We start from the raw sequence: 21,666 nt of genomic DNA on the forward strand, positions 1-21,666 counted from the left end.
AATGTATTTTTCTTATATTGTAGTTCAGACCAGCTTGATTTGGTAGGGTGCAGAATGTGACTACAGGGCCAGGGTACTGAAATTTCATATTTTTAGAAATCCGAAAGGCCATGTAAATTTAAGTTTCTGAGAAAGCACAAAAAAACTACGATTCTAGTTGAGCAGCATGTTTGCCCAAGTTTTTTAGTCCAATTTCTCTTGTACTTGATTGCAAAAATAATAATAATAAAAATATAATGCAATAAAAAGTCTTTAATCACCCAGGAATCAAACCCCCAGCCCATATTTTCAAAACAAAGCTCGTTTAAAGTGATGTTTTACTTTTGCAGACCTACACCTCAAGAGAGTGATACTAAGGACAGTAGGTAAGGGAGTGCCTGAGCTATGTGCTTCTGAAATCATGCTGGGTGATGTGCAGGTGGCCGTGTTTTTAATTGTTAATAATTTATAAAAGGAAATCAAAAGAAATAAGCCTAATTATATAACTGCTCTGGAAAGCCCTCTGTTTGAAAAATGATTAATTATGCTTTTGCTTTTTATTCTGTGAATAATCATGTGTTCTGCACAAGTATAACCAGTGAATGTTTTTTTGCCACTGATATTTACAGAGCTAACTATCCTTTTAAACAATGAAAACTCCAGGCTGGAATTATTTGTACATTGGAGTTCCCAATATGCACAATGTTCTCAAGCCACAAATGCGTCCCTCAGCTTCTTAAACGATGTGTTGGTATTTGAGGTGTAGACCTAATAATCAATGCGTGGTCAGTAACCAAAATATTCATCCACTCTTTCTTTTTGCAGATGCTGATGATCTGCTATGAATTCCTAACATTTTTGTTAAACATAAGATGGGGCATATACAGTATTTCTCAAAAAAAATCCTCTCTCTGCTGCTTTCTTCTCAGGCGTCCACTAAAATGCACAACAAATCTCTCCACCTCTCTCATAGTTGCTGGGATGTATACCTGTCAGTATACAATTTTTTCCATGTTACCGCTGATTGTTTTTGAATGCAAGCAGGATATTGGTGTAGTAGGAAGTTGCCAGCAGATGTCAATCCCATCCAGTCATGACAATCTCTTTACAGTTGAACCCGCTGGACTGTGACTGAAACTGGCCAATTTCTTCAAAATCCAGAACTGAAACCAAGTGTTTTTGAAATATCCCACCATAACCTATTTTGTTCCATATAATTTGTAAATTCCGTTGACATTTTTAAACCAGTGGAACAATGCAGTAAGTAGTGATCTCATGTACAGATCTTTCTCCCTGGGTCCCATTTTTTAGACTGAGCCTCCAATAGTTCCACGTACATCTTTCTCCCATGCTATTTAAAAAAAGATAAAGTAACATAATTCGTAGATTACTATTGGGACGTATGAAACTTAGCAATGAATCAAAGAGTTGCATGTATTTCTCAAAGAGTGGTGCAGTGCATTGAATCATCAGTACTGGAGAAGGGGGGAGCTGCGTCATTAATGTATCGGTTCCCCAAACATGATTGTAATGGATCAATGTAGAGGGAGCTTCCAACAACAGTAATGCGACAACCATGGGTGATGATTTTCATAATTTGGCACGTCAAATTAACAAAGTTAGGAACAGTTCATGGAATACTTTTGAGACAGTTTGCTTGGTAGGGGTGGACCCTATCAGAGACAGGCCATTTTAAGTCTAATTAGATACACCAAGATTAATTAGTGATCTTGTAAAGAAGGATCTTTTGCAAAGGTGTGATCGTAACCTGCTGGAATTTTACATTCAGTTTGAATGTGACAAACCTATATCCAAAGCTTAGGATCTTAAACTTAAGTAAGGCATGAGGGGAAAGTTGGCTAAAGTGCATTGAGAAATTAGATTTGAAATGTCTGGACAAGAAAGCACATTTGGAGGCAGTTAACACAGAAATCTGTGAAAACTGGTATTATTTTTGATTGGGTTAATAGGAAATCTATGAAATAAACTATTTAAGCTTGGTTGGGGAGGCCCTTTATTGAGTACTTGCCCTCCTCCATCTGGCAACAATGACCATTGGATGATTGATTTGTAAGGTTCAGTTTGTTAAAACAAACATGATTTGCTGCATTATTATTTGGAGGAGATTAACAAGCTGTGATTTCTTATCTTGCGTGGCATCTGCTGTGCCCTGTTGTACCTCCCTCAATGTGAATTTTTGCATTATGAGTGGTTCTTTAGGACTCTAACCCCTTCATTAACTGAGGGAGATCTGTATAGGAGATTGGGCTAATAGATTTTGAAGGATTATTGTTGAGGCCAACTGTCTGATTAGCATGATTTTATTCGAATGGTAGAACAGAATGAGCTTATTCCTGTTCTTTTTTATAACTTGATTGATCATGATCTTGGGTTGCTGGTTAAGGACAGTTTGTCTATGTGGAATTGAAGCAGTTGCTGTCAGTCCCCAAAACAGTTCAAAGTTGGTGATGAGAAATTATGTAACTTAATCAGTTCCCTTATCCATTGATGAAGGGAATTTTATGTGCTGATTACTCTTAGGTTCTATACCCTGGTGTATTGGAGGACTGAGTTAGATTTACATTCTTTTGATTGGCATTGATTTCAAGCATGGTTCAGTTAGCGTTTGGAAGTTTATAGCTTCGTTGTGCTTCTAACTTGAAGGCTCCTGATATGAAGCAAACAGACTGAAAATTGTTTTCTGGAATGATGACTTGTGATTGGACAATCAAAATTAATACCACTTCCCACCTCTCTAGTCCGCAATTATGGAGTTTATAAGCTAAGTAATACTGGTTAGCATTTGTGAGTAGGCTCTTTCATTGGTTTTTCATTTCCCTTCTCTCCCTGCACCCTCAAAACCACCAACCAACATCCATGCCCTTGATAAACCTGAACTCATTCAATTGCTGGTGATTAAATATGGCATCTCGAGCTATATGCTGCCCAGTTCCTCACTGAGCCGGGTGCTTATCCATTGAGACATTGATGAAGTTCACAGCTGTCTCTTAAGGTTAATACCACATTGCCTAATGTGTATATACAACCGATAATCCTTGAGCAAGTAACATTTTCAAGTATTTCTTTGATTTTGAAATTTGAGTACAGACTGGGCATCCAGTTATTTTATGTTTTAAGAGCACGCTGCATCAGTGGAGTAACTTTGCAATGCATATTTGTGACCTGGTTTTATCTATACCCTATAGCACTTTAACGTGGGTACAAAAACTGCTCTGAACATTTTAAATATCCAGGCTACTGTGTTCTTGGTACAGAGTGTTTGGATATGGATTATTCATTCAATTGGATTACTTGACCATTATCACTTTTGCCAGGTTAAGTTGTTGCAGGGTATAATGGCTTTAATGTGCCGCTTTTTTCCACTCATGCTCTTGCATCTTTGCTATTGTGTTTTCACTTGCTGGAAGTCCCCTCATTGACTCAGCACAGCTGCAGTAATGGCACTGCCTGGCATCCTGAAAGGGGCAAGTTAACAGCAATTAAAAATGAATAAAAGTGGCTGGTGATGTGGAATGAGTTTGTGCAAGTCGAGTTCGCTGGTAACGTACTTTGACACAATCTTTGTTTTAAACGTCATGGATTAGGGCAGCAAATGAAAAACTGAAGCACAAGATCCTTGCATCCATGTTCTTTGTGAGGCCTGCAGGATAAACATGAAAACAGTTGGGAGGCTGCATTGCCTCTATCTCTCAGACATCAAGTCATTTGGGTTCAATTATTATCAATGTACACTGTATACAGCCTTGAGATTCATCTCCTTACAGTCAGCCACAAAACAAACCCCCAAGAGAATCCATTTTTAAAAAAGACTGTCAAACACCCAATGTGCAGAAAACATTTGTGCAAACAATAAAAGTAAGCAAATAACGTTCAGAACTGAAGGTCACAAAAGTGAGTACACAGCCTCAAAGCCATGAGTGCTATTTCGTAAGTAGTCCCGTGTCGATCAGAGTAGGGACTATCCCCCAGTTGTTCTCTGCCCGTTCCCCAAAAAATGGATGGTGTCCTATATTTTTCCAGATGTGACAATATGCTGGATACCTGATGTGATTGTTATCCATAGCTGGAGACAGGGAGGGGAGGGAATAATAGTTCAGATCCCACCATGACAGTTTCAGAAGTTGAGTTCAGTTAAACCAAATGGGAAACAAAATAACTATTGTCAGTTAAAGTATCGCAGTGCTCTAATAAGGACAGTGTTCTTCACAATTGTCCATTGAGGAGCAAAGCTATTCTTACGTGATCTAGTCAAGGTGTGACTTCAGTATATCAGTGGTGTGGTAAATTTTTAGTGGCCCTCTGAAGTGCCCTCGAAGCTCTTCCATTTTGACAAACTTAATGAAAATGAGGATAAATACAAACCTTTTCAGCAATGCCTGCATTCCAAGTATAACTTAATAATTTTTTCAGAAATATTCCAAGCACACTCAGTTATGGCTTCATGGATTTTTAATCTACCAGCCATTTACTAATTGACTGTCATTCTTGATTTTAGACCTTCACGGAAACGCAGGGAACTGGGAGCCCTGTCAAATAGCAGCATTCTAGAATTGACTACACCTACTCCCATTGTTAATGCATCAGCAACAAGATCATTCGAGGAAGAGTATCCAGTGTTATCAGAGAAAGTGTGGATGAAGGAGTCTCTGGTGATCTCCAACTTGCATCATTTTTCAGGATACCGAATTGAAATTCATGCATGCAACCATGACGCAAAAAATGTAGGATGCAGTGTTGCAGCTTACGTTAGTGCACGGACTATGCCTGAAGGTAGGAAGGAAATAAATTATCCATTTTCTATACCTTCTGTACAGTTGATAGTAGATGACGCATAGAATTGTTTGACAGTCATTGGCACTCATGTTTATCAATAAAATGCTGATGGAGTTAAGGGACAGAGAAGTCAGTATCAAACCATCATAGAGATTGTAACTCCAGTAAGGCTGTTGACAGCAAAGTTGACTGAGGAATGTTGAAAAAACAAATCAGTACCATTAACCTGAGAAGATTGAAGGTGTGCAGACCTGGTGTACCCATCAGTCGTTGGATAGTAAATGGTTACAATAGTGGTATTTTTCAGTTGTCTTTTTCAAAGATTAATACGAAGATTTTTGAACAGGTTTTCTAAAATGCTCATTTATTTCAATCTGCATCTGTTATGTTTTTATTAATAGTGAAAAAATGAATACATATAAATGGACAGCAGGACTCATCCTTTTTCCTTAAAATTGTCCATAATTCTTGTTACTAAATCATCAAGCAATGATAATCAAAATTTCCATGGCTTGCAAGAGAATTTTTTAAAAGATTGTCACCAATTTGGTGATACACCCTCAGAAAGGTTCACCAGCCCTGGTCTCGGTATTAAACAATTGTTGGCGTGAACATCCTGTGTGCACTCTCATGTGCACTTCAAGTGCTTTGAGATATCTGGCGCCAAAGAAACGCCAATTTTTTTTTCTCTATTAAATTGTTTGTTAAGAAGATTGAAATTGCTTTTTGAGATTAACTTAATGAGGTTTTTATTTATTTACATAATAAAATGGTTGTCCGTTTGAAGTAAGATCTTTTGGTTTGTCCAACAGCAAATGCTGATGACATTGTGGGTCCAATCACACACAAGGTTGTCGATAAAGTGGTTCATATTAAATGGGACGAGCCAAGGAATCCAAATGGTCTTATTGTATTGTATGAAGTAAATTACAAGCGTCTTGTGGACTCTGAAGTGAGTATAACTCATTATGAATTACTGTTGCCTAATTATGAGTATATTGTGTACACTTTCAGCTTCTTTGTGATGACATATCAATGGATGGCACCAACATTAGTGGTAACATGGACATTGAAAAAGGTTGTCTAAGGTTACGATAGGATCTAGATCAACTGGAAAAGTGGGCAAAGGAACGGCAGATAGAATTTAAGTTACACAAGTATGGTGATACATTTTGAGAAACTAAACCATGGCAAGACTTAACAGTAACAGACAGGGCCTCAGGGAGTGTTGTAGAATAGAGACCAAGGGTACAGGTACATAGTTCCCTAGAAGTCGCAATATAGGTAGAAAAAGTTTGAAGAAGGTGTAAGGCATTTGGTATAAGAATTGGTGTCACGTTAACACTGTACGAGATATTGGTGAGACTGCGCCTGGAATAATGTGTGTAGTTCTGGTCACCATATTATAGACAGGGTGTGACTAAGCTAGCAAGGATGCAAAAACAGATACACAAAGAACTTTGCTGGGACTGGACAGCTTGAGTTATAAGAAGAGATTAGCTAGTCTGGGTCTATTTTCCCTGGATCGAAAGAGGCATAGGGATGACCTTGTGGACGTTTATAAAATGTAGATGGGCATAGATAAAGTGGATGCTCATGGTCTGTCTCCCAGGGAAAGGAGTCCAAAACTAGAAGGCATATGTTTAAGATGTTTGAGGTGAGAAGGCAAAGATCTAAAAGGGATCTGAGGGATGCATTTTATGCATTATGGGTATATGGAAGGTGCTGCCAGAGGAAATCATAGAAGCAGGTACAGTTACAATTTTTAAAAGAGATTTAGATAGTTTCATGGCTAGGAAAGGTTTAGAGGCATATTGGCCAAATGTAGACAAATGGGACTAACTCAAGAAGGCACCTTACTTGGCATGGATTGGGTAGGCCAAACTCTATGACTGTTACTGTATTACTCTATGACTGTAAAGTTTTCAGAAACGTTTTAGAATCTCAGCTCTGCCACACTGCCTGCTGGCAAGTCCAGCAACTGCATTGTCTCATTTTATTTCCATATACAGTTTCTATTCTAAATTTTAAATCTAAACTTTTAAGTATCAGTTTTCCAATATTCATGATAGTAAGAAAGTAAGCAATAAGTGAATACTTGTATGGTAGTCATTGAGACTTCTTACTGACCTAAACAGCTGGTAGTGTCTCTTTTGACTGCAAGAAAATATAGTTGGTTAGACAGAGTTACAATGAGTGTTTTAAAAACAATTGCTTTCCATTTCCTTGAGAACTGATGCTTAATTGTGATTGTTGGTGTAGGAAATGCAGCACTGTGTGTCTCGTAAAAGATACCTCGCTGAGCAAGGCTGCAGATTAAAAGTGCACCATCCTGGGAACTATACTGTGAAAATACGAGCTACATCACTGGCTGGAAATGGCTCTTGGACCGAGGCAATCTCTTTCTATATTCAAGATACAAACACAAGTGAGTTTTCTCAGGAAAGATGAGTGGGCCTGACTACAATACCAACTCAAACTCTACTTTTGAGTGTTGATGAATTGAGCACTGCCACTTCCTGACATCTCTTAACGGTTCTCAATCCATCAGGCAGCAAATCCCAAGATCTTGAACGTTTACTATTCAGCTAGAATTGCCTTTCTTGCTTTATATAATTAATCATGTGAATTATTATTAGGGAATAGAAAAATAGCAAAGATCTTAAATAATTACTTCACGCCTCAACAAAGGTACAAAAGGTACTTTTTGTAAGTAGAAGGTACACAATTGTCCCAGTGATAAAAGGTTCAGAGATAAAGTTAAGTTGATAGAGATAAGATCTAAGATAAATTGATGGAGCTCTGATCTGCATCGCTTCTATTTCTTGTATGTCTGTCTTCATCCCATACCCAAGCACTCCCCCCACCCCCAAACTTTCCATAGGCATCGCTCGTTCCATGACTCGCTTGTCTGCTTGTCCCTCCCCACAGATCCCGCTCCAGGCTCTTATCCCTGCAAATGTGCTAAGTGTTACACTTGCCCCTATATCATCTCCCTTGCCACCATTCAGATCCCCAATCAACCCTTCCAAGTGAGGCAGTCCTTCATATGTGAATCCGTCGGAGTCATTTATTGCATCTGGTGCTGCCAGTGTGGCGTCCTTGATATCAGGGAGGCCTGATGCAGACTGGGGGATCAGTTTGTCGAGTACCTTCAATCTCTCTGTTGTATCAGCCTGGATCTCCTGGTGGGCAGCCATTTTAATTCCACTTTCCATTCCCATATCAACCCGTCTGTCCACAGCCTCCTCTACTGCTTAGACACAGATTAGAGGAATTGCACCTCGTATTCTGCCTCCAACCTGACAACCTTCCCTTTATTCCATGTTCCATTGCCTTTTCTTATCAGACTGCATCTTCAGCACTTTGTTACTTCCACCTGTCACTCTCAGCTTCTTACATCATTCCCCCTCTCCTCCTCGCCACCCCTTCCCCCCACCCTTTTCATATTGGCTGTCCACATCCTCTCCCATCACTCGATGAAGGATGTCAACCTGAAATGTCAACTTTCCTTTTACCTGCCTGACCTACTAAGTTCCTCCAGCTCATTTATGTGTTGATCCAATAATAAAACTCAGTTAAGGGACAATTAAGGAAGGGAGGCAATTGAAACAATCTCTAATACTTGAAAAAATACAGTTATTTCTTTAGATAGTCTGTCAGCATCAAGGATGGCTTCCATTACTTTTTGGTAGTTCTGGAGTGCTTAAGGAGGCCATTGTGGAAACTGTAGACTCTTTCGTGGGAGCAGATAACAATGAATGGGGTGGGCGTTCTGTGAGATGGTCAACACCTTCTGTTGCTTATACAGAATCCATATTTACTCCTAATGCATGAACAATACATTACTGATGACACAAAATTGGTGAGTTCGCCAGTTGTAAGGAGGACACGGACACTGTGAACAATGTGGATTGATGAAGTCAATGCACAAAAAAGTTAGCAGGTGGAGTATAAAATGGAGAAAATGCGCGTTATCTACTTTGAAAGGAAAAGATACTAGGCAATCTAATTAATGTGCGTAAGGCAACAAGTCTTGTGAACCTGGAGTAGTTTCAGAGATGTTAGTTTAATCTTTCAAAATTGTTTAAATGACAGAGAAATCCCAGAGGATTGGAAATCCACATATGTAAAGCAGTTACTGAAAAAAGGAAGGAAATAGAAAGCTGCAAACTGTAGGCCAGAAAGCCTAACATTTGTCATTGGGGAAGAATGGGAATCCATTACTTAGGAGCTAATGGGGAAAATCCAGAAATTCATGAAACAATAATGCTGAGACAATGCTTAGGTTACTGCATTAAGTGTTGGTGCCCCCATTTAAGGACTGGTATATTTGCAGAATCAGAATCAGGTTTATTATCACTGACATTTGTTGTGAAGTGTGTTGTTTTACAGTAGGATGTAGTACTAAAGAAAAATTCTATGTTATAATAAGAAATGTATATAAAAAATAATAATGTGAAAAGAGAGCAAAATGGTAAAGTAGTGTTCATGGACCGTTCAGAAATCTGATGGTGGAGTGAAAAAGGCTGTTGCTAAAACGTTGAGTGTCTGTCTTCAGGCTCCTGCACCACCTTTACTGATGGTAGTAGTCAGAGGAGAAAATATTGTGGTGAGGGTTCTTCATGATGAATGCTACCTTCTTATGGCACCACCTTTTAAAGATGTTCCCGATGGTGGGGAGGCTAGTGCTCATGACGGAGCCAGCTGATTCTACAATCCTCTGCAGCTTTTATCAATTCTGTACATTCCTGGGATGAGGGGGCTGATATCTGAAAAAAGGTTAAGCAGGTTTGGCCTGTACATATTGGAAAATAAAAGCATAACAAGTAATTTTATTAAAACGCACTCTTTGCAGAATTGAAGGGGTAGAGTCTAGAGGATAACTCCCCTAGTAGAGGGTTGTGAATGTTTGAAATTTTCAACTTTAGAGGGCTGTGAAGGCAGATATTGACAGATATACAAATGCAAGGAAATCCTGTACTATGGGGAGAGGACGGACTCATGGTATTGAGACCAAGATTGCATCAGTTGTGATTGGTGGAGGTCTGCTCCTTCTGTTATCTTGTATATAACAACTTTCATTTAACATAATGGCGTTAATGCAATGAAGTGAGCCGGTGCTGTAGAGAATATTACGAAATAAACATTGACCAAGCCACACCAGGAAATTATACAGTTCTTAGCTAAAACATTGATCAAGACTTGAGTTTTAGAGAGTATGTGAAAGTATGTACATAGGCCAAAAGGTTTAGAAAGTGATTTCCAATTGGGTTAGGGAGGGAAAATTCATACATGAGTTTTTGCTATCAGTTAAGTCACTTGGAGAGAACTTGTCATTAAGGATACTTGGTATAGCCCTGTCAGTTGTCCTAAAGGAACAGGAGAAAGGAGCAATGAACACACATGAAAGTTGCTGGTGAACTCAGCAGGCCAGGCAGCATCTCTAGGAAGAGGTACAGTCGACATTTCAGGCCGAGACCCTTCGTCAGGACTAACTGAAGGAAGAGTTAGTAAGAGATAGTAAGAGTTTTGTTTTCCTTAATGTATGCATTTCCTTCTGGCTATTTTTTTTTAATCTGTCCAGATTTAGGTTTTAGAAACAGCATAAAATGTTGAACAATCTGATAAGGACTGATGAAAATGTTCTTTAATGGTCAGATGGTCTGCATCCTAGAGTGCTTAAGGAAGTAGCCCAAGAAATAGTGGATGCATTAGTGATAATTTTTCAAAACTCGTTAGATTCTGGACTAGTTCCTGAGGATTGGAGGGTGGCTAATGTAACCCCACTTTTTAAAAAAGGAGGGAGAGAGAAACCGGGGAATGATAGACCGGTTAGCCTAACGTTGGTGGTGGGGAAACTGCTGGAGTCAGTTATCAAGGATGTGATAACAGCACATTTGGAAAGCGGTGAAATGATCGGACAAAGTCAGCATGGATTTGTGAAAGGAAAATCATGTCTGACGAATCTCATAGAATTTTTTGAGGATGTAACTAGTAGAGTGGATAGAGGAGAACCAGTGGATGTGGTATATTTGGATTTTCAAAAGGCTTTTGACAAGGTCCCACACAGGAGATTAGTGTGCAAACTTAAAGCACACAGTATTGGGGGTAAGGTATTGGTGTGGGTGGAGAATTGGTTAGCAGACAGGAAGCAAAGAGTAGGAATAAACGGGACCTTTTCAGAATGGCAGGCGGTGACTAGTGGGGTACCGCAAGGCTCAGTGCTGGGACCCCAGTTGTTTACAATATATATTAATGACTGGATGAGGGAATTGAATGCATCATCTCCAAGTTTGCGGATGACACGAAGCTGGGTGGCGGTGTTGGCTGTGAGGAGGATGCTAAGAGGATGCAGGGTGACTTGGATAGGTTGGGTGAGTGGGCAAATTCATGGCAGATGCAATTTAATGTGGATAAATGTGAAGTTATCCACTTTGGTGGCAAAAATAGGAAAACAGATTATTATCTGAATGGTGGCCGATTAGGAAAAGGGGAGGTGCAACGAGACCTGGGTGTCATTATACACCAGTCATTGAAAGTGGGCATGCAGGTACAGCAGGCGGTGAAAAAGGCGAATGGTATGCTGGCATTTATAGCAAGAGGATTCGAGTACAGGAGCAAGGAGGTACTACTGCAGTTGTACAAGGCCTTGGTGAGACCGCACCTGGAGTATTGTGTGCAGTTTTGGTCCCCTAATCTGAGGAAAGACATCCTTGCCATAGAGGGAGTACAAAGAAGGTTCACCAGATTGATTCCTGGGATGGCAGGACTTTCATATGAAGAAAAACTGGATGAACTGGGCTTGTACTTGTTGGAATTTAGAAGATTGAGGGGGGATCTGATTGAAACGTATAAAATCCTAAAGGGATTGAACAGGCTAGATGCAGGAAGATTGTTCCCGATGTTGGGGAAGTCCAGAACGAGGGGCCACAGTTTGAGGATAGAGGGGAAGCCTTTTAGGACCGAGATTAGGAAAAACTTCTTCACACAGTGGTGAATCTGTGGAATTCTCTGCCACAGGAAACAGTTGAGGCCAGTTCATTGGCTATATTTAAGAGGGAGTTAGATATGGCCCTTGCGGCTACGGGGGTCAGGGGGTATGGAGGGAAGGCTGGGGCGGTGTTCTGAGTTGGATGATCAGCCATGATCATAATAAATGGCGGTGCAGGCTCGAAGGGCCGAATGGCTTACTCCTGCACCTATTTTTTATGTTTCTATGTTTCTTTTGAATTCAAAATTTTTTCAATCTCTGAGCTGACTTGACCAAAGGCTAGGAAATTCCCTCGTTAGATGTTCTGTGACACCAATTATTCCTGCGAAAGTTCACTCTCAAACAGAAGAACTGATTTGGTAATTTAGTCGTATTTGCCAAGTTCAGTAATGCTTCTGAAATTCTATTCCACTGATTTCAGTAGAACTAGATTTTGGAAGTTCAGTTAACATACAGCTGCTGCTACTTTGATAGTACTTGCTCGTAACAGCATGTTTATTTGCTTGTACCATTTCCCATCAGATTTAGAAGTGGTTAGGGAAACTTGCTAAGAGGTGTACCTGGATACACTGAAGTAATTAGTATTTTCTGATAGGTTGGAATTTCCCTGGAAAAGGTTTTTTAAAAAAACTTGTTTAATTCATTGTTCCTTAGTGCATCTTAATTGATTGAAACTTTCCTCAGAATGGAAATATACTTAATAAAAAAAAATGTTTTTTAATTGGTCCTTAAGAAATCTGAACCAATATTGATTTTTGACTCAAAAATGCTGGGAACACATGCCAGGTCAGCATCTTTGGAAAGAAAAGCAAAGTTACTATTTTGGGTTGAAGACCCTCCATCCAATGTTGGATTTGCAGTACTTGCAGATTTGTGGCTTGTATTTACTGTAGTTATTGACTTGGATTGACAGTTTGAACCTTCTAACAGTTACATGTCAATAGTTCTGTAAGTTAATAATTCAGACTAATCACAATAATACTCCAGGTTAGTTTGGAACAGTGGTCATGTTTCACCAATGAGCTACTGGAATTGGCTCACCATCTCCGATATTCACTTTACTGAAGCCTGCCTCCTTGGTGAATGGAGGACATTTGTAAAACAATTGGATCCATTCATTACTACTTCTCCTTCTTACCTGCACCATTGTATAATATGTTTCACCACATCAAGTTTTAGCTTGCTATCTAGTGAATATTTATTTCCTTGCAAACAGATCCTGGTAGTGATATTTACAAGATAATTGGGCCATCGATCCTCGCCATTCTGCTCATCATCGTAGTTCCAGTTGTCTTTTTGGTGGTAAAGAAGAGGTAAAGTTGCATCTTTGTGGTGTTATCTTCAAATTTATTATTTCTCATGCCCTCCTTATTCCTTCTGTCCATGGCACACAGCACTGTGCAGCAACATCTCCACCTAAATGATCAGGAACTTTCAGTGCCCATCATGTAATGGTATAGTAGCAGTGTTTGGAGGCCTCAGGGTACTGTTGCATTGTATATTTTGAACACGATGTTCTGGAGTTCAAAGATCGATAACAAAGAGCAATTTTCCAGCCTTAATCAAACTGGCAGGGCCATACAGGAAAAGTCTGTTTTTCTCCCCATGTTAGACTAACTATAACAAATCACTGTTTTCCAAAAATATATACATGAATAATTGTAAATTTAATTTTATATTTTGATATTGGCAGATTTAGATGATTGATTTTGCATAAAGTAAGATTAAAGTAGCTAAAATAGTGCCTGCTTTCTTTTGGACTCAGTACAGCATGTTATCTTTCTGAATCGCACTGGTTTACAAATTGCATCTTCGTGCAGGTTATTATGACCTACAAGGATGAGTTTCATCATCAGAGTGCCATAGTGAGGTTTTTTTTTTGCTATTGCTGGCTCTAATTCCACTGCTGTGATATGCTATGTCCATTTTTTTTTTTTTTAGCCACTTCCTACACTCGTAGACATCTTGCAATCTGCCTACTGCTTAGTGTAGAGAGTGAGGCATTATATAAAAGGCAATCCAGGAAGAAAGTGAGATCTATATAGAACGGAGGGGTATAATGTTATTTTTTTATATAAGCATATGATCTTGCACTGTGAACACAAATCAATGGCAATAATTGCCCATTATTAATAAATCATTGCCCTGATAAAATATAAATCTCTTATTTACGTCTGAAGTGAGTGTAGATTTAGTGTGACTTGAAATACTGGAGTTATTTAACTGAATAGTAAAGGAAAAATAGATTGTTTACTAGGTCGTGGAATATCAGTGTTGTTTAGTCATTGGAAACTTTTGTTTAGTTAATCTGAGTGTTTTATTGTAATATTCTTTTTTGTTTTCAGGCGAACAGAATTGCCTACAGGAATGTTTTACACTTCTTCAAATCCAGAATACATTAGTGCCAATGATGGTGAGCACCTGAAAATCTTTTTTTTCTGGCGTGTGTGCGTCTGCGTGCGTCCGTGTTGGCGGGACGATGTCTTTTTCATGTCTTTACAAGGCGCGGAGCAAGAGAGAGAGAGACTGTGTGGCGCACCACTCCTCACACAGACATTTCGCAGTATTTTTCCCTTTTATTTTACAAGATCGAGTTGCGATCTTGACACTCAACCCGGCACGGATGGAAAGCGTACTCGGGAGCGGACCCAACTGGGTTCGAACCCAGGAACCTCCGTTCCAGAGTCCGGCACTGATGTCATTGTGCCACCAGCCAGCCCGAACGCCTGAATTCTAGAATTCTGTTTCTCTCTGCCTCTAAGATTATGAAAAATCGACTACCATGCCTCGTCTTACCTCCAGCTTCCATGTGCTACAATCTTCAACATTTGCTCCAACTCTTCCAAAATCATCATTTCCATTTCCCTCCATGGAGCTTGATTCTTATCCTCCTTGAGTTCTGCATCTGGTTTGCACCGCTAATCAGTGAGAGTCATCCCCATTCCTTCTGTTGTTATCCCTGAGAACAGAGCTTGTGACTACCACATTTGACCTCCTTCAGGCTACTGGGTAAATTCAGATTACTGGTTCAAATATTGGATGTAAATTGTCAGTGAGGAAGAGTCGAAAGCCAAACAAGGCACATCTCCCATCTAGCTCATTGAGATCTGCTTCTGTATACCCCTGTTTTTGATGAACCAATATTTTGTCTAATTCCTTCCTTGATTCTATGTAATTTTCTATAGCTCTATATCCCTGAGAGTTCTCTACGTGCTTCATCTGACACCAGTTAGCTATCTTCTTTTTAATAGCTCCACCATGGCCAGATGGCCTTAAGTTCACTAGTTGTGAGTTCTGGAATTCCCTGTGTAAATGCTCCTCCATCCTTTGCACCTCATTTTAAACATTTCAAAAATCCTGGTTTTTTTTTAACTAGTTCGTTGGCTGATGTGGCTTGGTGGCAAGTTTTGTCTGATAATGCTTTCCCAAAGTATTATCATAAAAGCTGTTTTGATTTGGCAAAGTAGTAGGTGAAGTAGCATTCATTGACTTAAATGTGAAGAGCTGATTTCCAAGTTAAAATTAGCTTCATCGTGGTTAATTTGCATTTTAGAGTTTATTATTTTTCAAGATGTAAAGAAAGTTTATTATTTTTCAAGATGTAAAGAAAGAGCCCATATTTTTGTGGGCTTTTGTTTATTGTTCTTTTCAATTGCAATGTTACTAATTGCTTGTAACATTATTCCTTCTAGTCTACGTTCCAGATGAATGGGAGGTTGCACGCGATAAAATAGAGCTGCTAAGAGAGCTGGGGCAAGGTTCCTTTGGTATGGTCTACGAAGGGATTGCAAAGGATATTGTGAAGGGATACCCAGAAACTCGTGTGGCGGTGAAAACTGTTAATGAGTCAGCCAGTCTTCGAGAGCGCATCGAGTTCCTGAATGAGGCCTCAGTGATGAAGGCATTCACCTGTCACCATGTGGTATGATTCTTACAGTACTCCTTTTAATATATTCTTAATCTTCCACACACAAGAGAAGTCCCAATATGGAAATTCAGACAAATGAGTAATGTCTTCATGGCTGCTCACCAAGATGTAAAATAATAAGCTGAAGATTAAAGGAATATCTCTTCATCTGCCTCACAATTCACTCACTGGTCACAGATAGACTGAAATGTTGTGGTAGGTATCAAATTCCAGACTGATTCCTAAGGAAGTGAAAGTAAGACCACCAATAATGCAGTCAGTTGTTGGGCAAAGGAAGCCAACCAACATCTTGAATAACTAAACAGGTGTACAACACATTTTCAATAAAAGCTTGAATCAGTGTGCAAGTGTTAATCAGAAGTATCATCATGCAGGGTTTTGATAATAGATGTAATACATTATTCTTGTTGAATTGGAGTTGAGCTGAGGTTTTTCTTTGTAGGTCCGTTTGCTTGGTGTTGTATCAAAAGGGCAGCCTACACTGGTTATCATGGAATTGATGGTCCATGGCGATCTGAAGAGTTACTTGCGCTCATTACGGCCAGATGCTGAGGTAATTTTTCAACCATATACGGGTTACTTAAAACAATCGAAACCAATGCCATCAAGCTGCTTGTGTTACATGCCCTGATGTTAGATTCAGGCAGTTCGTCCAGGATGGTGGGGTCTGCGTCAGAGTCCTGATTAAGCAGGGTGTTAAAATGCTCAGCCCACCTCAGCAGAATGGTATTCTGATCCTTCAGAAGTGTTAGACCATCTGCTGTTTTCAGGGGAGTAACGCATCGATTTATTGGACCGTAGATGGTTTTGACAGCATTGTAAAAATTATGCATGTCATTATTAAGCTGTCTCCAGCGAATTCTGGGAATTACCTGGCGTGAGTGGGTGCCTCACACTGAAATACTTGTAAAGACCAACTGCAGGAGTATTGAAGTCATGATCACCCAGCGTCAGCTGCAGTGGCTGGGGCACATGATAAGGATGCCCCAATGTTGGCTACCCCACAGAGTGTTATACGGCCAGCTAGATCATGGTCGACGCTCAGCTGGAGGGCCAAAGAAGCACTATAAGGATCAGATGAAGAATGCTTTAAGGAAGTGCAAGATCGGACCCGAGGACCTGGAAGATGTTGCTGCTGACTTTACCACTTGGCAACAGCTGTGTAGGGACAGGGTTTGTATTCTGGAGATGGAAAGAACAACCAGAAGACAGCAGAAGAGAGCCAGGAGAAATGCAGCCATGGTTACCACCACTACCACATATACATGTCCCACCTGCAATAGAGCTTGTGGGTCCAGGATAGGACTGTATAGTCATCAAAGATCTCACCACTAAAGGAGTGGACATTGTCATCGGATTTCGATGGACAACCGCAGAAGAAGATGTTAGATTATTAGCATTTAAATGTAATTTGGTGCTGATGGAGCTTTAGGCAAATGAAATTTTAAGAAGTTATGTGTAATCTGTAATTCTTTTTAATGTTACACCTTTGTATACTAACTGCAATGTAAAAGGAAGCGCTTTCTAAATTTATTGAATGAGGTTGCTTTGGGTTGGTGAAACACTGTATATGAGTAAAAAAAGACGAAAAGATAAACCCAACACATCAGATTTTTCAGAAAAATGTGTCTGAGGAACTAAGCAGGGGAGAGTTGTGACTTGTGGAGTTATTGTGAGAGTGGGGACTGTGGAGCGAATGGTGAAATGGCACAAAGCAATAATGGACAGGAAGCAGGAATAGGATGGAGATTGCAGTGTGCAGTGGGGAGCTTTGGGAGAAAACAGGAGAGGGAAAAATGCTGTAATCCAGGAATGTCATGCGTGTGAATGAAATAATTTCCAGCGTATTAACTTGCTGGTATGACCCTTTTATTTATTATCCTCAATTAGTAGCCTGAGTTATTTGGAACCTTTGTGTTCTCTTGCATCCATAGAGAAACAGAATTAACTGTTAAACACTGACCATTATCGGCCCTTTCAGATTAACCCAGGCCGCCAGCCACCCACCCTGAAGGAAATGATCCAGATGGCAGCTGAAATTTCAGATGGAATGGCTTACCTTAACGCAAAGAAGTTTGTCCACAGAGATCTGGCTGCTCGAAACTGCATGGTGGGAGAGGATTACACAGTTAAAATTGGAGGTAGGGTTTGGTGTGAAAAGGACCGCAATACAAGGCTAAAGAGGATTTAGGAAATAATAAATCAAGCTGATGTCTTTCTGAATAGAAATCAATCACCCTCAGTTGGTCTGGACATCTGGAGTTCCAGTCTGTGGTCTGTGGCTGACTCAGAACACCCCTTTGATTTTAATTTTAATTTCAATTTGGGATTAGCAATAAATATGAGATTATACTATCTACACTACCTCACATTTTGTGATTGCAAAATAAAACAAACAACAGCTTATCCACTGATGTCTACTATAAGCCTATTGACTCTCACAGCTATCTGGACTATTCCTCTTCTCACCCTGTCTCTTGCAAAAACGCCATCCCCTTCTCGCAATTCCTCCGTCTCCGCCGCATCTGCTCTCAGGATGAGGCTTTTCATTCTAGTACGAGGGAGATGTCTTCCTTTTTTAAAGAAAGGGGCTTCCCTTCCTCCACTATCAACTCTGCTCTTAAACGCATCTCCCCCATTTCACGTACATCTGCTCTCACTCCATCCTCCCGCCACCCCACTAGGAATAGGGTTCCCCTGGTCCTCACCTACCACCCCACCAGCCTCTGGGTCCAACATATTATTCTCCGTAACTTCCGCCACCTCCAACGGGATCCCACCACTAAGCACATCTTTCCCTCCCCCACCCTCTCTCTGCATTCCGCAGGGATCGCTCCCTACGCAACTCCCTTGTCCATTCGTCCCCCCCATCCCTCCCCACTGATCTCCTCCTGGCACTTATCCGTGTAAGCGGAACAAGTGCTACACATGCCCTTACACTTTCTCCCTTACCACCATTCAGGGCCCCAAACAGTTCTTCCAGGTGAGGCAACACTTCACCTGTGAGTCGACTGGGGTGATATACTGCGTCCGGTGCTCCCGATGTGGCCTTTTATATATTGGCGAGACCTGACGCAGACTGGGAGACCACTTTGCTGAACATCTACGCTCTGTCCACCAGAGAAAGCAGGATCTCCCAGTGGCCACACATTTTAATTCCACATCCCATTCCCATTCTGACATGTCTATCCACGGCCTCCTCTACTGTAAAGATGAAGCCACACTCAGGTTGGAGGAACAACACCTTATATATTCCGTCTGGGTAGCCTCCAACCTGATGGCATGAACATCGACTTCTCTAACTTCTGCTAATGCCCCACCTCCCCCTCGTACCCCATCTGTTACTTATTTTTATACACACATTCTTTCTCTCACTCTCCTTTTTCTCCCTCTGTCCCTCTGAATATACCTCTTGCCCATCCCCTGGGTCCCCCCCCCCCCCCCGTCTTTCTCCCTGGACCTCCTGTCCCATGATCCTCTCGTATCCCTTTTGCCTATCACCTGTCCAGCTCTTGGCTCCATCGCTCCCCCTCCTGTCTTCTCCTATCATTTTGGATCTCCCCCTCCCCCTCCAACTTTCAAATCCCTTACTCATTCTTCCTTCAGTTAGTCCTGACGAAGGGTCTCGGCCTGAAACGTCGACTGCATCTCTTCCTACAGATGCTGCCTGGCCTGCTGCGTTCACCAGTAACTTTTATGTGCATTGCTTAAAATGTGTGAATTGGTGGATATAGGGTTGTGGAGCAGAGAGATTTCATTCCATTATACCGTGATCTAGATGACATCGTTTGGTTTCTAACTAGACAGATGAGCTAAATATCCTTTTATTTCTCTGTAACTTATAGAGCTTTTAATTACATGCATTTCTGTATTTATATATGCAGAAAATTGGTGTAAGAGGCAAAAAATCTGTTTGTGTCCATTGACATATTTCAGTCAGGCTGTTTCACTCATGAATAATGCCATTATATTGAGGTATGGTATCATTTGATTTATTGCTGTACTTGCTATGTATATGCTGTGTGTAATTGCTAGCTGACGTGTAATTGATTTTATTTCAATAAAGATTTTGGAATGACCAGAGACATTTATGAGACAGACTACTATCGTAAAGGTGGAAAAGGGTTGTTGCCTGTGCGATGGATGGCTCCAGAATCCCTGAAAGATGGAGTATTTACTACATACTCCGATGTTTGGTGAGTCAGTCTTAAAGTAATTTTGCCAGGATGATCATGTTTGGCAGAGAATGAAATTCCAATGGAACTCTTGGGAGGTAGTGCATAAAAAATAACATTTATTCTGTATCATTATGTAAAATGGAGCAACTAGTCTTTGCAGACTTTACTGTAACTTTTTCATTCTATTTTGATTGTCAATGTTATTTATTCAGGGACTGTGGGTACTGTTCACAAACATAGTATTTATTGCCAGTTCCTTTTTGTGACTGACCAATCCTAGAGTCATATTTGAGATCAGAATGGATGGCAGATGCTCTTGCTTGAAGGGCTTGGTGAACCAGATGTCTTTTTACAACAATTCAGTACATAACAAGATAATAGGAATAGAAGTTGGCAATATGGTCTTTTGAACCTACTCCCCCATTCAATAAAATCATGACTGATCAAACTTATCCCTCATTTTTTCTGTTTTTCATAATCATGGAATCTTCTACAACCCAGAAATCTGTTTAAGGCTTCAGTATGTTCAAATATGCAACCTCCACAGCTCTCCAGACTGGTGAATTTTAAAGATTTTACAATCCTCAGAGGGATGAAATATCTTGCCATCTCAACCTTTAATGAATGATTTCTTATTCTGAAAATATTCCCCCTTGTTCTAGATTTATCCCCCCTTGTTCTAGATTTATCCCATGAAGGAAGAACCACAACCAAGATATACTCATTCAAGTCACCTTGGATGTTACGTGTTTAAGGTCACTCCTCATTCTAAAGTCCAGTGAGTGTAAGACTTGTTTTAAAACCTACAAATGCAGGAAATCTGAAATATATACAAAAAACAACAGAAAATGCTAGATATACTCAAAAAGGTGAGACCGCATCTGTGGATGGTAAACAGAGCTAAAATTTCAGGTCGAAGAAATTAGCTTTGTTTTTCTTCCTACAGATATGGCCTGACCAGGTAAGTATTTACAGAATTTTCTGTTTTTATGGTCTTTTCGTACTCCAGAGGTCCTAGAGCTTAAAACAATGGACAAAAGAATTGAAAGGAAATAAGAAATTTCTTCATTCACTTGTTGAACACCGCCTTACAGTATAGTGCAATCAGATTTCGTAGTAGCTTTCAAATTTGTAGTGTTATGAAAGAAGCTGGTGAGGTTTTGGTACGCTCATGCATGAAGACATTGCAGACATCCCACCCTGCAAAAACTCATTTATAGAGAGGTAGCACCCCCGTCCCCCGCCACCCCCCCCTACCCCCGGTCGACCTCCAAGGGTGTATGTAATACTTTGTTTAGTGATTTTGTCTAATCTGTAAACCAAGTTGGGTATATGCGGAAAATATGACATTAAAATATGTACTTATATTATCATGGAGTCTTTTTTTTTATTCTATTACAAACTTAAGCAAGTCTACAGGGAGTTTGGCCTCATCACGTAGGACATCAATGGAGTAGCCCTTTAGCAGCTAGCCAGCTAGCTTAAATAACGTTAGCTATGCTAATGAACGAATCACACCTGTTAAACTCACCTCAACATGTCTTTTGCATTTTAACCCACCATGGGCAATAGAAAAGTCACTGTTGCAAACAGTGCAACGAGCAACACTGTCATTATTTTTGAGGTCGACTGTGAAGCCCGCCCACAGAGAAAACTGATAGGACTAATTAGCACAAAGAGAGACCAATCAGGATGCTCGCTCTCACTCTCCCTCTCAAAAAAAAATAGATTTCCTGGATATTGTATATAATTTCCGGGTGTCAGGGAGCCGCTATCAATACACAGGAGACTCC

General features: G+C 40.3%; 1 protein-coding gene across 3 annotated transcripts in view; it reads left to right on the forward strand.

Annotated features, from left to right (window-relative positions):
- Positions 1-21,666, forward strand: part of LOC140188211 (insulin receptor-like) — a 242,434-nt gene that overhangs the window by 207,692 nt on the left and 13,076 nt on the right. For 2 of the 3 annotated variants that reach the window (XM_072244263.1, XM_072244264.1), the window contains 10 exons: positions 330-365; positions 4,496-4,770; positions 5,586-5,725; positions 7,036-7,201; positions 12,984-13,080; positions 14,113-14,180; positions 15,460-15,689; positions 16,138-16,248; positions 17,677-17,836; positions 19,762-19,891. In XM_072244263.1, the coding sequence (XP_072100364.1) occupies positions 330-365; positions 4,496-4,770; positions 5,586-5,725; positions 7,036-7,201; positions 12,984-13,080; positions 14,113-14,180; positions 15,460-15,689; positions 16,138-16,248; positions 17,677-17,836; positions 19,762-19,891 (1,413 nt within the window). The remainder of the gene's footprint in view (positions 1-329; positions 366-4,495; positions 4,771-5,585; positions 5,726-7,035; positions 7,202-12,983; positions 13,081-14,112; positions 14,181-15,459; positions 15,690-16,137; positions 16,249-17,676; positions 17,837-19,761; positions 19,892-21,666) is intronic. The other variant, XM_072244265.1, reaches the window with a different exon arrangement.

Source organism: Mobula birostris, chromosome 26, assembly GCF_030028105.1.
Source record: "Mobula birostris isolate sMobBir1 chromosome 26, sMobBir1.hap1, whole genome shotgun sequence".
Taxonomy (NCBI): domain Eukaryota; kingdom Metazoa; phylum Chordata; class Chondrichthyes; order Myliobatiformes; family Myliobatidae; genus Mobula; species Mobula birostris.